The sequence below is a fragment of the Misgurnus anguillicaudatus genome, chromosome 8 (assembly GCF_027580225.2).
Source record: "Misgurnus anguillicaudatus chromosome 8, ASM2758022v2, whole genome shotgun sequence".
Classification (NCBI taxonomy): Eukaryota; Metazoa; Chordata; class Actinopteri; order Cypriniformes; family Cobitidae; genus Misgurnus; species Misgurnus anguillicaudatus.
The window spans coordinates 5,821,585-5,838,062 of NC_073344.2; the positions used below are offsets into that span (position 1 = coordinate 5,821,585).

The following is a 16,478-nucleotide window of genomic DNA, read 5'->3' on the forward strand; positions in this document are numbered from 1 at the left end:
TAAGGTACTACTTTAGCTGATTTCATAGAAGGAATAATGCAAAATGTAAACATATTTAGCCTACACAAAACAAATGCTCAGTACTATGCTGTGTTCAGTTCACTTCATTGGTTTATTAATTTAATTTAACATGAGTAGCTACCTTAACCCCCGCTAACTTTGACTGTTTTTATATCTTATGATAACTTGATTGATGATAACTTGCCGAGGCTTTCTCATGTAGTCTCAGCCTCAGACGTCACGCCCACAGACTGTTGGTTAAACGTCTGATGTTTTTCGTACACTTTTCTAGAAACCCTGTGAGAATGTCAAAGTCGTTTTGATTGGTTGAAATAAAACGGATTTCCACGAGACGCGAGTGTTGCGATTAGTTTCGGTCCCTGGAAAACAAAGCTCTGACGTTCATTGAGGAAGAAAATCGGTCGTGTTCACGTGAATAATAATGACCAGTTATCATGATCAGCTAAACATTGGATTCTCAAAAATATGCAAAGTTCGCAGCATAGACTCTCTAAAAGACGTCCAAGAGTTTTGCTTGAGGCAGTTAGTGGAGTCAAAAAGTTTGGTTCTCCTGAATTGCTTGTAGGTATTACAAAGTGAAGAGATATGCTTCAAACAGACGTTTAACGGGAGCGTCTCATTGGTGTGGCTGTTGATGAAGTGCACAACGTTGTCCTATGGTGAGTAATGTTGTTTATTTAGATGCTATTCGGTTGCGGCTGGTTATTTCAATAACTGACTTGTTGACAGCCGAATCGTTATAGTGGGGAGTCCGAAAACTGAAGCTAGACAAAACAAACTATGTCGGTCAAACAGCTCGTGGGCGGGCTTTGTCCAGAAAAAGCAGCGAAAAACACCAGACCTTCAGTATTACCCTCGTAGTAAATTCTTCTTCGTTAAACAGTGGCACGCTACTAAGAAATCAGTGCAGCTCGCGGACCCTTCTGCTGGTAAAAATAATCATTACATGATTGCTCCGGTCTGGTACTACAAAGGTTTTTATGTGTATTTGCTGGTTGTTTTGAACGTGCTTTAAAATGGGGAAATTTCTGGGAAAGCTCAAGTCGGGGACAGAACAAAAAAAAAAACGGGACTGTCTGGTCACCTTAGTTTATATCCATTTCAGACAGAAATCTTTTGGATTCATTTAATGCGAAATTGAGACAAATAATGCACAGTGTGGCAGCACAGCACGAAAATTTGTAGTATTTTAATTTGAAAAAAAAAACAAAAAAAACAGGGGACCCCCTTAATTTATATTTTTGTGCTTTATAGGGGTCCCTCAATGCTTGGTCCCCTCCATTCGAACACTGAGATAAGTGCTTCCTTACCCTCTCCTCCAGCGAAGCATCTTCCTCCAGACTGTTAAGTGCATTCTCCACTCTGGCCAGGCGTCCAGAGAGTGACAGCAGAAGGTTGACCACTTTATCAAGGTCGCCGACAAACATTCGGAACTTGTCCAGCTCATTAGGCTTGCAGACACCCTGTACGATGGCCTCCACATCCTCCCCAAGAGCATTGTTGTCCTGAACGTCCTCCTGTAGACTCTGTTGAGCTTCCCTCAGCACCTGCAGCTTCCTGCTGAGGCTGTCAATCAACTCGTGCTAAAAATACACCAAGAAACAGAACATTAGTATTTTTCTGTGCATTTTTACAGAACAAAATAGCATCTAGGGATGTTCCTAATGACCATTTAACCATTAACCGAAGGTAAGAATTTATGACCGATTAACATTATCAGTTAAAAGAAAAAAAATGTGTTAATGCACGGTGCGTGCCCCTTTTCTATCTTTAATTTGTGAATGTCCTGTAAATTACACAAATTATTGCTGCCCTGACGGTCTGATAAAGTGATCATTTGTATGAGAAATAATGTGTGTGTGTTTAAGTATGGTTTGGAAGCTGAATGAAGACGTGTGCGTGTGCGCAAGATGACGGGGTCCGTCCAGTCTCGCGCACATCCAGACAGACCTTCGCTGATGGCCTCTGACCCTGACCATAAACATCTCTCTTTTTGCACAAACGGAGAAAGACCACGCAAAGTCCTTCTCTTCAGAAATGGCCACTGTGGTAGATGAAAAAGAGACAATCTGCCCTTTTTGGATATTAATCATCTGGACTGATCGCGTGCTCTTTGATAAGGTAATGTTGCGTGAATATCTGATAATATATGAATCCTGGTTCTGTTGTTGGTCCGTCGCTGCTGTTTGCACGTTCAAATTAAATAAAATATGTTTTGTTTTTACCAGGTCACAGACAACCATCAACTGTATTTTTACTCAATGACAAAAAGTTAACAGTTAATGTCCGGTTAATAAGCAGCGGTTGTCGGTTGGGAAAATAAACTGATATGAACATACCTAATAGCATCTATGAAAACCTGAAAATACTTGAAAAATACTTTTTTTTTCTAAATAAAATAAATTGATTTATTTAAACAGAGCCTCTTGCATCACTATCTGGCAAGACATTTTTTGTAGAGAAGATGGAAAGAGCTGGGTGCACAATTGCACAATTATAAATTGGGGTCTACAGTTTTACTGTGCTTTGCAACCTGTATTTTGTCAAGACTTATCTAATGTTTATTAATGCCTAAAAAAAAAAGATATTTTTCTCTACAAGATGTTCATAGCACCACAAGTAAGGGTTGATGTTGTATGGTCCCTACTTAAAGGAACAGTCTACCCTTTTGCCACATTAAACTGTGTTATTACCTCAACCTAGACTAATTAATACATACCTATCTTTTTTAAATGCGTGCACTGTACAGCGCTTTGTGAATGTGTTAGCATTTAGCCTAGCCCCATTCATTCCTATGGTACCAAAAAAAGTTTTATTTTGTGGCACCATACTTACTGGACAACCACAATTAAGAATGGAAAATTTTGACATTAATTTTAACATATACGGAAAAAAACAAAACATTTAAACAGTGGATAGAAAAACGAACAACGACAAGACACAGAGCGCTTACTAAGACTGAACTTGACAAAATAGAGCATGACAGCTACGAAGCCAACACACAAAAAAATACAGAATGGGCATTAAAACTTCTGAAAGACTGGCTAAAAGAGAAAAAAAATGGAGACAGACAAGTTTGAAGCAGAGGATCTTAATAAGGTATTACGATCATTTTATGCATCTGTGCAAAGTTTCGCGGAAGGATAAAAATGTTAATTTAAAACAAATATGCCAATAAAATGTTTCAAATTCATATTCATATCCGTTTTTTTTTCTTATGTGACAAGTAGCCGTGTAATAAGCGGGATAATGTAGAGGCAGCCGGTAGTTATCGGGAAAATAAGCCCATTCAGTGTGATACAAGACCCTCCGCTTCGCGTCGGGTCCTGATCACACTGTCGGGGCTTATTTCCCGATAACTACCGGCTGCCTCTACATTATCCCTTACATAACGTCTCTCTGATTTTAGGGATACGTTAAGGTTAGGGTTTGGGGTAGGTTTATCTACAAAAATAATGTTCAAGGGTCAACAAACTATGACGACCTAGAAACATTTCTCACTTGGCAAAAAAAACAGTTTGAGTCGAGCTACTGCTTTGTGACCTCACCTTCAGTTTCTGTATAAAATGAAATGGCATCCAATTATAAATGCATTGTGTTGGCAAATTACCTTCTTGTCGGAGAGATCGGTTTCATTGTCCTCCTCTAACTCTTCTTCTGAGATGTGTTCAACGCTTTGTTCCTGCATGTCCTTCATCTTTATCAGCAGCTCTGCTTTGGGCACAGATGTACTGTAGTAGGTGGAATTAGACACTAAAGCAGCGCCTTGCGCCAGGCTCTCTTCTTCCTTCCTGTGAATTCACAAATGATTGTAACGAGACATCATACAATACCAACAACACAGTATTACATCAAACTGTGTTTTATGTTCAATGTCAATTCAAATTGTGTCAAGCAAAAATAAAACTACGCATGATTTAAAATCCAATCATATTTCAAATCCAATGTTCTTGTAAATTGTATCCAGTTATACTGTAAAATACTTAATTCACTTAGATAAGAAAATAAATTGATGTTTTAAAGGTGCAGTGTGTACATTTTAGTAGCATCCAGTGGTGAGGTTGCGAATTGCAACCAACGGCTCAGTCCACTGCTCACCCCTCACTTTTGAAACACATAGAAAAGCTACTGTAGCCACCACCATAAAAACATTTTATCGTCGGAGACAACTTAGTAAAAAATTTTGTCCATTAAGGGCTTCTGTAGAAACATGGTGGCACAAAATGGCGACTTCCACGTAAGGGGACCCTTGGTGTATGTATATAAACACGTCTCATTCTAAGGTAATAAAAACATAACGGTTCATTATAAAAAGGTCTTTATACACCCCTGATAATATAGTTTTGTATATTATTTTGCATTTCTGTCAAGAGATCCTTATAAAAATGACACACTGGACCTTTAAAATAAAATAAACACCATATTCTCTGTGTTGCATTATAACCTTAAAGGCGGGTGCATGATCTTTGAAAGCCAATGTTGATATTTGAAATCACCTAAACAAACACGCCCCTACCCCAATAGAATCTGGGCCTTCTTTTGATAGAACCGCCGCACACATACGCAACCCACGCAACGATGTCATTTAGCAGACACGCACCATACTGCTAATAGGCTACAAGTGTGTATTGGTACTCGGCCCACCTCCCTTTTCCAAATCGTTTCTCAAAAATCATGCACCCTGCCTTTAAAGGTATTTTTCTAAGTATTATAATGCACAAAAATGTGATCAGTTAGGGTTGTGCCGATAGCCTAAATGAAGATCGTTTATGCTATTATATTAGTTTCACAATGACATCCATGCACAACCTGCACTGGCAAAACAACGTGCATTGCATGATTAAAGCAGCAACGTTTTTTGTCCACCAATCCAGTGGTCCGTCATAAATAAGGAAACTACTGCCTCGTCCCCCGATACTATCGTGTATCAGCAATCTCACAGGCTGACAATAGGACAATCTTACTATGGAAAATATAGCACAACACTATTAGTTATTATACCAATTATTGCCAGACAAAGAGAATAGCTATAGCACTGGACCATTACACTTTAAATATTCACTAACTGCCTGTTTTTATGACAACCACATTGGTTGGGCTCAGTAATAACCCTTACTTCCTCATTGAAAATATATTAGCACATCAGACATCAAGCACTGTGCACATGAAAATACATATTCAACAAATGAAGTATTTTATGTGCCTAAATGAAACAAAATGAAGTAGATGTTGGGAGCGAGTATACAAGAGTTACTGACTTTTCCACAGAGTTGCGTGGGGACATCTTTTTAGGTGCAGCTTTCCTGCGCTGTTGGGCGTCCTCCAGCAGCTGCTCATCCTGAGGAAAAATCCCCTCCATCAGATCCATGGTAGTCTTCATCTTACTCGGGGTTAAAATGTCTACCAGGGATTTGTCCTTGTCCATTATGTCCCTCACCAGCTCTTCTCTCTTGCCATCATCATTCTCAGACTGAGACGAATGTGAAGATAGTCCATTGCTGCTCTGATCCACTGACATTGCGTGAGGTACTGGGTTCATGTTGGGTTCCAGCCCCTGGTCTTTCAGAGGGCCCATGGTCATGTCTCGTTGTTCAGGCCCCTGGTCCTTTTGCCTCGTGTAAGTACAGAAAAGAGAGTACGACTGATCCGGGTTTCCTAAACTGTGAAGATGAGTTATCCCAAGTCCCTGGGAGCTGAGCAGGGTCTCGCTGGGCAGGTCGAGGTACTGTCGACTTTCTTTTTCTGTGTCGCTCTCTGAGCGGACAATCTTAATGGGCACTTTTTTCACTGATGTTGCTTCATCTGTAACCCTATCCATCCTGGTGAACGACAAGAAACAAGAGAAAACTCACATTATTCTAGTAAACAAAAAATGCGATACGATCAAAAGATGAGGTAAGATAGTCTTTATGACTATAAAAAAACACCGGCAACAAAAAAGGTTTTTATGTCTTGTGTGTGTGTGTATTCCAGTTTCCTCCCCACAAAATGGCCTTTTGGCAAGCTACACAGCAAAAGAAGAAATTGTGTGACCAAATCCATACACATCCATACGTATGATTATGTATCGTGAAAGCATTTTTCCCTGACCAGAACCCTGGTCTTCTCCAAACTCTGGCCTATAAAGAAGCTTCTGAGGGTTAGAAACTGATATTATAAAACCTCAAAAATGGTAAAAAAAAATATAGTCCCAACTGAGGCTTGCTGATCTGAAGAACAGATCTACATGGGCATTCTGTATTAAGGAAACATATGAATAAGCCCCTTGTATGTGCATGAATACAATAAAGAGACTGCCACAGCAGCACTGTCATTAAATTACTGGGCAGTAGGGAGAGTTTCCAGTGATGGTTTTAAGATTGCAGCTGTGAGGAGCCCAGCTGTGGTCTGCCAGTGGAAATCTCCTCGAATTCCTGCGCAGTCTTGAAAAATCCCAAACTGAGAATGTTAACCCCTAAATACAGAAAGTCTTACCTTCCAGGAGCTTCATCCTGTATGGAGACAGAAACAGGGGGCTTGTCAGTCAGCCTCTGGGGAGCGAACTGGGGCGAGGGTGAACGCTGGCCCTCCATGGTGGGCTGGGTCGAGCCAGTGGTTTCTTGGGTGGGCAGGGCAACAGGAGGGGGAGGAGGTGGAAAGGGAGGAGGCACAAGCTCCTCCTCCCTGATTGGTCCTTTGCTATGTTCCACGCTCTTCCAGGGAACTTGGGCTAAGAAAGGGGCGGGGCTTTGACTGTTGACAGGAGAAAGTGAAGCCAAGAGTCCTCCTCGTGATCCAGACTGGACCTCCTGAAATGTGCCAAGAGGAGGAGGTGTGCCCTCAGGGCATTTGTACTTATCCAGAACAGAGCCCTTATTTTTGGTGAGGGCCACCGGTTCACTGCGAGTGCCAACGTCAGAAAACTGCAGAGCGGGTTTAAGGTGACCGGTTGGTGGATCCGAAGGCTTTATCTCCAGGTCTTTAGTCAAAACAGGAGTGGGTGGTTCTGGTTTCTCCTTGCATACGAGTTCGCTTTGTATGGTTTCATTTAACCTAAGAAAACAAACGAGAAATACTTTTGAGTAAAGTACTCAAGAGTCCACCATTCTACCCAAGATGCTTTTATCAAACGCTCGGACTTTGAATGTATTTGTCCTTTTTGCACAAAGCCTTACTGTGCTGAATGTAAATCGATAGGCAGGCAGACATTTCTCCCACATTTCACAATTTCTCCATGGTAACTCCCAGGCTGGCTGTCATACCCAGCATATTTCTGTTCCCACAAGCCTGTCATGCTGTAGAGAATGAATGATCTTTCCCCTGCAGCAGCTGGGAAAGAGAACTGATTTTCCCCTCTTGATTGTTTTGGTTTATCCTTTCACACTCCTCCCTGTCTATGAACTTTAGCGCTTATAGAGTCGATAAGGAGCAAAAGTACTTGTGTGAAAATGTTCATATAAAATAGCTTATTAATTGATAAGTATTGTAATCTTGATTGTTATTGCAGCTTTATAGAATTTAGACTTTTAAAAATGTTTAGTCCAATGTTAGCAAACTAGTAACACCAAATTTTCCAACTGAACTGAACAAAAATACAGACACCCACATCCCTTTTTTTTTTTACAAAACATCCCCATACTTTAATTTCGGTTACTTTTTGGGGGGAATTGGTGGCTGTGTTCCAAAAAAAAGATAAAAATGTTGACTGGAAAAATAAAAACAGTACAAAAAGAGTGGGAAAAGATATACAGAATAGTGGTTGACCAATACAGGTGATGAATTTAATAATAGCAAATACAATGTAAACCAATTATGTGAATTTAAACCTACACTGTATAGGATCTACTCCCATCTAGCGGTAAAATTATATATGACAACCAACTGAATATTACTTATAGACAAGTTTCCCGGGTGAAATAGGCGGGCCGCCATTAGCCTTTCACTCTGCCAACGACTTCCGGTTAGCGTCTTTTACTGTCTTTGGTTAGCGTGCAGAAAAAGTGAACTATAGATGGTGTTACATGCCGACACGGCTCCGGGACATATTGTGCTGCTCGCTAACCAGAAGTGAATGGCAGAGTGAAAGGCTAATGGCGGCCCGCCCGGGAAACTTGTCTATAGACCCGCCCTTCGGGGCACGTTTTAACTCCTACGGTGGCCGTTTCATGCCAAAGTTGACATGGCCTCCAGTACAAAGCAAAAGCAATGAAAAATAACTAAAATTTACAGTGTCCTTTGCCTGTGATCCGTCATAGCACACAGATTTACGTTAAACATGGAAAAAGTCCATTTTTCATGATATGTTCACTTTAAATCACTTAGACACTCCTTTTTCATTGACGCGAGGAAAAATATCATGGGGCTGTGTTTACACTTGGTATTAAGATGTGTTTTTGTCGAACGGATCACAAGTGGACGAGAGATACACCTGGTATTTAAATCCATCTCTATTGTCCACTTTCGACCGCTTCTCTCCAGATTACTGGGGGGATGGTCTGTGGACAAGTCCCTCTCCTGTCATTTAAACATGAGCGGGAGTAATGATGGGTTTAAAAGGACGCAAACTAATATTATGTCAAAGTCCACTGCTTGTGTTGTAAGTAAACATGCTACACAATGTTTTGTCCGTGTATATGTAAGACCTTTCTCTGATATTTCAGCGCAATTGCTGAAATAAGATATATATTCAACTTTCACACGCTTGTAAAATGAAACTAATGAAAGATGCGCAGATCAGCCGCTTTAGTTTTATCAATGAAAGGCTAAAAATAGCGCTGTACACCTTGTGTTCATGGTAGAGGTTAGAAAAGATGTAAACATTGTGTTTAGTACCTCAGATTACATAAATGGGCGGAGAGACGGCGTACGTCCGTTCTAACACATTCAACCACATGCGCGTTTACACTAACAAGACGTAGTGTTATGCATAACCATGCTATAGTTAGTCAAGGAACTATAAAACTATTTACAGCATAGACTGTATAGATTTAAACGAATATGTTGCATTACCTGTGGAGAAGATAAAAAGCGGGCAACTTCGGTGTCCCTTGAGGCTCATGAGCTGTTTACATCTTGGAAAACTAACGTTACTCCAATATTGACTGTGGTCTTCTTCTTTTTTCCTGTCGCGTTGTCATTTTAAATCTCTTTTTCGTTTTTCTGGTGACTTGTTTTAATGTCTTCGAGAATAGGTCTTCAACAGATCTGCCTCAAATCAAAGCATTAGATCGCAGGTTCCTCACGGTATGTGGCTGCTGTTCAGCCTAAGCAGGTCGCATATGCAGGCTGCCTAAGTCATCAAGCCTGGTTTATTTAAGTAAACTGAGCATTTCATTCGCAAGTCATAAGCATATTACATCAATTTATGATTAACTAAGAATAATTGTCAGCTTTATAATTGTCAATATTCTGAAATAGTCAAAATATGTACCCTAGCTGTCAATGGGGCAGCACCCCTTGAGAATGAATGCATTCTCTATTACTACAGACTCTATCGTATTAAATATACTTTATGCATGTGATCTCAGCATGAGCTAGCATGCAAGCTGTCTCCTCATTACACAACGTTATGACTACAGGGAACACCCAATGTCCAACCTTTAATCAAACACATCAATCTAAATTATTTCTGAAGTCACCCAGCTTAGTTTGCTTGTTTGATCAACTTCATATGACAAAACGTGTTCAACCAGAAAGTTCTAATAGAGTTTGAATAAGCAACTGTAATTTTTTAAATTGACTCGAGCAAAACAACATTAGAGGCTGCGCACTGTAATGTTTAGACATGGCTGCAACATGTTCATAGAGGACAGCAATGTAATTTATTAGTGATGATTACTGGAATGGTCTAATCAATATAGTTAACAACTGTACTAGGATAATAAACAACCATAGGCTGAAAAAAAACATGCATTTAGGGTGTGCATTTTTACAATGACGCTGAATGCTGCTCATCCAATCACGATTTAAAGTTGGGAACAGGTAAACTATTCATTTTATAATATGCATTTTAACTGCAAAGTGATATTTATCTACAGACTTACACAATCAGGATGATTTAAGCTTCATCAGACGGTAAACGTTTAAGCCCAATACAAGTCCACAATTCAGGTGCACATGCTGCTGCCTGTACGAGACGTTAAACTTAATATCATCCTTGACTGTATGTAAAGCCGCACTCGCATCTGATCATTGGAGGAGGTCTCAACTTCAGCGACAGGTGCTTCCTGCCCTGAACATACATACTGTATTCTCACCTGGGTGGGGTTACAATGCATGTAGCTCAACCAACATGTTTCCATCTAGATTTACTTAAAGAGGAATTGCAGATTTAATATTTTAAATCTCATTGCATCTCAAGGGTATTATTTTGTATTTGAGATGTGTGTTGTTTAAATCACTGGGCGAAAGATAAAAATTATTTCCTAAAAAAACAAAAACTATAGTATGACGTAGGTCAACTATATAATTCATAGTTGGCAACAGACAGTATTCCTGCTCTCCACATTAATTAAAAGCAAGACTTAAAACAAAACCTTTCATAGGTGGCAATTTACAAGACTTTGGATGATGGATGTTTTGCAGTAAGAGGCTTATTCAAGTTTGCCACTCCTTACATCTACACAAAGAAGTCAGAGAGAATAATAAGGGGGAGCCAGTGGATATTATGCCTGGAAATTATAGCTATATTAACATAAATATACTATGATGTGTGTGTATATGTGTATATGTATAAATGGAAAGTTTTGATGTCCATCCATATATATTTTCCACTGACTTTGCTAAGATACAAACAGAAAATATGTATACAAAACTAAATGTTTTCTTGATCAGTCAGTATTTAGTGTGACTTCTCTTGTCACTAAACACATCTTAATGGAATATTCCATTTTCTTTAAAAAAATCCAGATAATTTACTCACCACCATGTCATCCAAAATGTTGATGTCTTTCTTTGTTCAGTCGAGAAGAAATTATGTTTTTTCAGGAAAACATTGCAGGATTTTTCTCATTTTAATGGACTTTAATAGACACCAACAATTAACACTTAACTTAACACGTAACAGTTTTTTTTTAACGGAGTTTCAAAGGACTATAAACAATCCCAAACGATGCATAATAAGGGTCTTCTCAACTGAACAAAGAAAGACATCAACATTTTGGATGACATGGTGGCGAGTAAATTATCTGGATTTTTCTTTTAAGAAAATTGAATATTCCTTTAAGCTTTTTGAGGAAACTGAAGTCCTGAAGTCATTCTATTAGAATTAGAAATTAGGATTGAATTGGTTTCCTGCTATTGCTCAAGCGGAAGGGGAGTTTACCCTAAATACTTGACACTTAAACTTTTATACAGTTTTTAATACTACATACACATCTCCTGTATTTTCTGGTTGTATTCTAATGAAAAGAGAAATAATTATAAATGATCACTATACAATTCCAAAAACAACAAATCTAATGGTAGCATGGTGGCCTAAGACTTTTGCACAGTACTGTATATGAAGAGTTTGGTTCCAAAACGCGATAAACGCCATTTTAAAAAAAATGAGTTACCACCAAAATCAGTATTGTATCAGGTCGGTATTAAAAAGTAAATTCTTAATTCCACTCCAATTCTTGGAGGGAAGACTTCTCACAGGACAGCATCAAGCTTCTGTCATGCTAACACAATGACCCCAGGGGATCTTATGAAAAAGTTTCTATTATTTTACTCGAAGTCAACGAAAATCAAGCAGGACCAAAACATTTTACAACTGATTGCTGTCAAAAAAGTTTAGCGACGACGTCCCAAAGATGATAGCAGCAATGACAGTGTTCTTAATATGACAAAGTCAGTGTTTTGATTAATGCCATTAATGTTTATTTTTTATCAGTGTGTACCACTAGTCAACTAAATGAATATAACATGGCAAAGATAAATGCACATTTATGTATTAATTCAATAGATTTATAGCATTTAAAAAACACTTAATGGATTTATTGCATTTTTGCAGAAAAACTAATCAGTTTTTATAATAAATCTTTGACAATCAAATTATGAATTTGAATTTTTTATGTTATTATAACCTAAAGATGCTATGTGAAAGTTTGTAACAGAAAATATTGGTTTTCATCTTGGCCCTTTCTTGGTATAGAAAACACGTTTTTACTGAAATTAGTCAAAATGGATTTATTGCGTTTTGGAACCAAACTCTTTATATATTATATATACAGATAATTGCGGCTTGTGACTTTGGTAGGAAATATGTAGATTAATTAAAATTAAAGATTAGTCAAAATCAAAATCTAATATGTGTGCAACATAAACCTAAACCTTATCTGAAACCGTGAAAGTAAATATCCATATTGACTTGACTTACATTAACATTTAGCCTCACCTATAAACTGCATGTACATGGAATATTAGACCAGCAAACATCTTTAGACTTTTTAAACTACTTCATTTTGAAAAGATGAAGAAACATATTCACATTTGTGCTCATGTTGTTTTCTAGATTATAAAGATGCCAAAATCACTAAAATATTAATAAAAACTAGACAAAAAATAATAATAAAAAGTCAGTTTATTTAAATGGAGTTCATTTCAGCTGACCACACTATCAATCTATGAGCATTTCAGCAGTTTTCATGAATGCAAAGCTGAAGCCTCTGAAGCCCTTATATTTATCCAAATGGTTATACATTCTGAAGGTTTAGCATACTGATAATAACTGAGGTTTCTTAACACTAGTGTAAATTAAAAGCTCTGTTTGATAAGCATGTGCATTGTAGGGTATGATATGATTTATCTTTACTAGATGAATGCAATGCTCTCAAAACTTCAAAGCGAAATTCAACTTATCTGTTCTTTTTCCTTTTATGAATGGTGTGACAGGATACTTTCTACTGTATGTCATATAAGCCCACACCTTAAAACCCAGTAAAGTGAGAATAGCTAGGCTGTCATAGAAATCCAAAGCCTGTGAGGACCATAAAGAGTCTCCTGTTTGTCTTTGACCCACTGAGAGCTGACTGAGTGGGCCAAATGTGGATTTCTGTTTGCAGTGAGGCCAAGATCAAAGCCATTAACACTGGGGAAGTTTCACTGAAACACTGACTCAATCGCGGTGAGGGCTGTTAGCATTAGTATCATTTCCCTCACAAAAGAAAACTTGCCTGGTTTGATCAGACACATGCCCAGGAGGCTCTTGAACATCACAGATAAAAATACAGAAGTTCTTTAATGGACAAATGATACTGAATGCATCAATAATTATGCAATGTATTAATGCCTATTGTCCCTTGTATTATAACTTTAACCCTGCTCTTCTCATTGCAAGATTAAATAGAAACATAACAGCATATCACTCACCCTGTTCCATTCTTTTCCTGATCGGAGTTATTTCTGTCTGATTTCGAAGAGCCATCTGATGTCTTTGCTTGAACTGGAAGCTTCTAAAAGAAACACAATACGTACAACTTAACCATTTCATTCATGAATTAATGTAACTTCAACTGCTGTAGGATTCTGAGAGGACTTTGATTTAGAGATGTTTATTATTGAATATCCTCCTCAATATAAAGTCAATATGATTGTACAATCTTACTTGCAACTTTCCTGATCTGTGGGTGTGTCTTTAGTGCACAGTTTAATGTTTGACTAAGTTCTTGCTTTTATTATCAGACTGTGTGTGAGAAACAACTTACTTTTGTAAAAAACAGCCTTCACATAAAGTTATGTTTTAACAACACTAATGTCTAATGTCTAACAATTTAACTGAACCCCCAGAGGTGTTAAATATAAAAAACCAACCTGTTCATAGAAGTCAGCTGAAGGGGAGGATCTAGATCTTCCATGCACACAGGTGCGCTTACTTCGCTCCTCAACTCCTGTGTCAAGGATGTTATCAGCAGAGTGGTATCTACCAGATGTCCTTGGTTCATTTTTCTTCTGGATGTCCCATTTGGCCTCATACTCTGCAAAAGTGCCAAGTCTCTGCTGCTTTATCATGGCTTGCTGGCTCACTGAGTGAGAACCATTCTGACTTTCATTTAGGTGGAGTTCAGTGGGGGTTGATCTGTCGCTGTTACTCCGCCCAGCTATGTCAGTCTTTGCAGGATGGTGCATGCCTCCGGGTTTTGACACTCTGGTGTCTTCACACATTTGCAGGTTGTGCTTTGGCATGAGTTTAGAGAAGGCTGGTTTTGCTGTTGGCTCAAAGAATTTGTGCCGATTTTGAGCACTGTCAGACACAGAGGAGTGCTCATTAGCGCCCACTTCATGAATTTTATCTGGCTCAGAAAAAGACCGAACTTTCTTGTCAGTAGAAAAGCGCTTTCGACCACCAATGCGAAACACCTGACTACTCCCTGCTATGGGTTTACTGGGTGGGACCTCCGAAACACTCGAAAGAGGTGGTGTGTCTTTCCGAGTGGCAGCTTCGTACTGCTCAAACAGTACTGGCTCTAAGTCTCTTCGTCTGAAAGATGTAGCCTGAAGGACCCTGGCCTGGGCTTCTTTTAGGTGGTCCTTATAAGAGTTGGAAAAAGTGCCATCTGAGGAGGAAGAAGTAGTCCCAGTGGACTTACAGATAGCAGGCTCTTCTACAGCTTCAACAGGGCTGCCTAAAGAGGCAGCGCTTTGGCTCTTCTGAAGCTGGGCCCTCCTCATCTGTATCTCATTGCGGAGAGTTGTGGCATAGCGGTCACTTCGTCTTGCCTTTTTGCCACTTTCACTGTCAAGGGCTTCCTGTTGTCCACTTCCACTGTGTATCTGCTCTTGATAGCTATCAGTGTCATTGTGCTCTTGGGCAAGAGAATACAACATAGGTGTTTTCTGTGGAGATATGTTTGGTTCACTTTTAGTGGGCAAGGGTTGTTGCGAATACTCTTTAGGATGGAGATGGCTAACACTTCTTTTTTGCTCAGGTTGCTGACTGGGGAGATAACTGCCAGGGTGCAAATCTGAACTGGGCACATGGTGTTGCTTCTGGTTCCCCCTAAGCTCAGAAGGTTTTGTGGTTGTTGAATCAGGCTTGTTTAAGGAATTACTGATTGATGAGAAACGTTGCTGGTGGTTGTCACTTTGTCTGGAATAAGCATTAAAATCTTTGTGATCTGGGCCATGGTTCTGTGACTGAGGTGGGTAATACCCGTCTTTAATTCCTCCTTGAGAACCTATGGATACTCTTTCCCTTCCAACATGTGACAATTCGGAGATTGAGTAAGCTTTAGAGTCACCAACTCTCGCTAAAGAAGCCTGGGACATTCCCTGAGGGGTTTGGTGGGAGGTGACTCCATAGTAACGGCTCTGACTACTTCCTTCAGGATTGGTAGCAGAACTGGACAGTGTAGCAGATGGCCTTCTAACCTGATTCTGGCTGTTTAGCTGTGTGTGGTTGATTGTGGGCAGGTCATGCATACTGCTGTGGTAACCACTGAATAGAGGCTTTGGTGCAGGAACGGTCCTAGTTTGAGCATGGAATGTGGCCTCGTCGCTGTATTGTAGTGAATGATATGGAGCATGGGCGTAGGTTGGATGTCTATCTCTGACATCTGTGGTTGACAGGGAATATGTCTTGTCTGAGGACATGTGGTGGGAATGCTGATGATTGGCATCAGATGAAATGTAGGAATTTGCAGAGGTGATTTTGGAGGGCAGATTATAATCACGTCGACCTTCAAGACCAGTCTCACTGCCTTGGTAAGACCTTAGTGTGCTTTCATGGGTCTCTACTGCCTTTTGCAATCCTTTCACCTGAGGCTTTAACTGAGCATGAACACCGTGGCCCTCCGAAGTGCCTGTGATCAAACTCTTTTCATGAACCTTAGTAGCTGCAAAACTATCAATGCGTGTAGGTGGAGTTGGAGGCGGGGTAGATGATGCCACATTTTTCTTCATGTCTGGAACGTGCCAAACAGGACCAATACTAACTCTTGAAGAGCTTGAATGGCGAGCACCTGGTTGTTCTTCAAGTCTTGGGTTCTCCTGGCTGGTTGTACTTGAGGAAATCTGCATGTATCCCAGCCTTTCATCATGACGGAGGTTTTCACTGAGGCCTTGACTGTGCCTGCCATTGCTATGCCTGCCATTTGAGTCCCACTGATTTATTTTGTACAGCATGTTCTCAGTGGATGCAGTGTTGCTTTTGGAAAGCGTATAATCTGGTGTTCCCGAGCTTGTGGAAAAGGAACTGTATGCAGAGTCTCTTTTGCCACCACCTAAATGTTCAATGCTGTTATTATTGGACCTGCTCGGGGAAAGGCGGCCAGGTGGATAGGGATGAGAACCATGCTCTAGGCTATCCATACTGCCCAAGGAACTAAACTGATCGGATGCTCTCCGTAGATTGGTTTGTTCCCAGCCAGAAGAGAGATCAGAAGAGCATGAACTAAGATAAAAACAAGCCTAATGAGTGTTCACAGCACATGAACAAGCTTATTAAACTGTATAAAGAAAAGTTTTTGCAATCATTTTGCATCTTAACTAAAGAATTG

General features: G+C 39.6%; 1 protein-coding gene across 10 annotated transcripts in view; it reads right to left on the reverse strand.

The window, feature by feature from the left end:
* shroom2a (shroom family member 2a) overlaps positions 1-16,478 on the reverse strand; it is a 58,056-nt gene that overhangs the window by 3,482 nt on the left and 38,096 nt on the right. For 9 of the 10 annotated variants that reach the window (XM_055212483.2, XM_055212482.2, XM_055212481.2 and 6 more), the window contains 6 exons: positions 13,795-16,372; positions 13,354-13,436; positions 6,496-7,053; positions 5,280-5,840; positions 3,632-3,812; positions 1,332-1,604 (listed from right to left, as the gene is read on the reverse strand). In XM_055212483.2, the coding sequence (XP_055068458.2) occupies positions 1,332-1,604; positions 3,632-3,812; positions 5,280-5,840; positions 6,496-7,053; positions 13,354-13,436; positions 13,795-16,372 (4,234 nt within the window). The remainder of the gene's footprint in view (positions 1-1,331; positions 1,605-3,631; positions 3,813-5,279; positions 5,841-6,495; positions 7,054-13,353; positions 13,437-13,794; positions 16,373-16,478) is intronic. The other variant, XM_055212491.2, reaches the window with a different exon arrangement.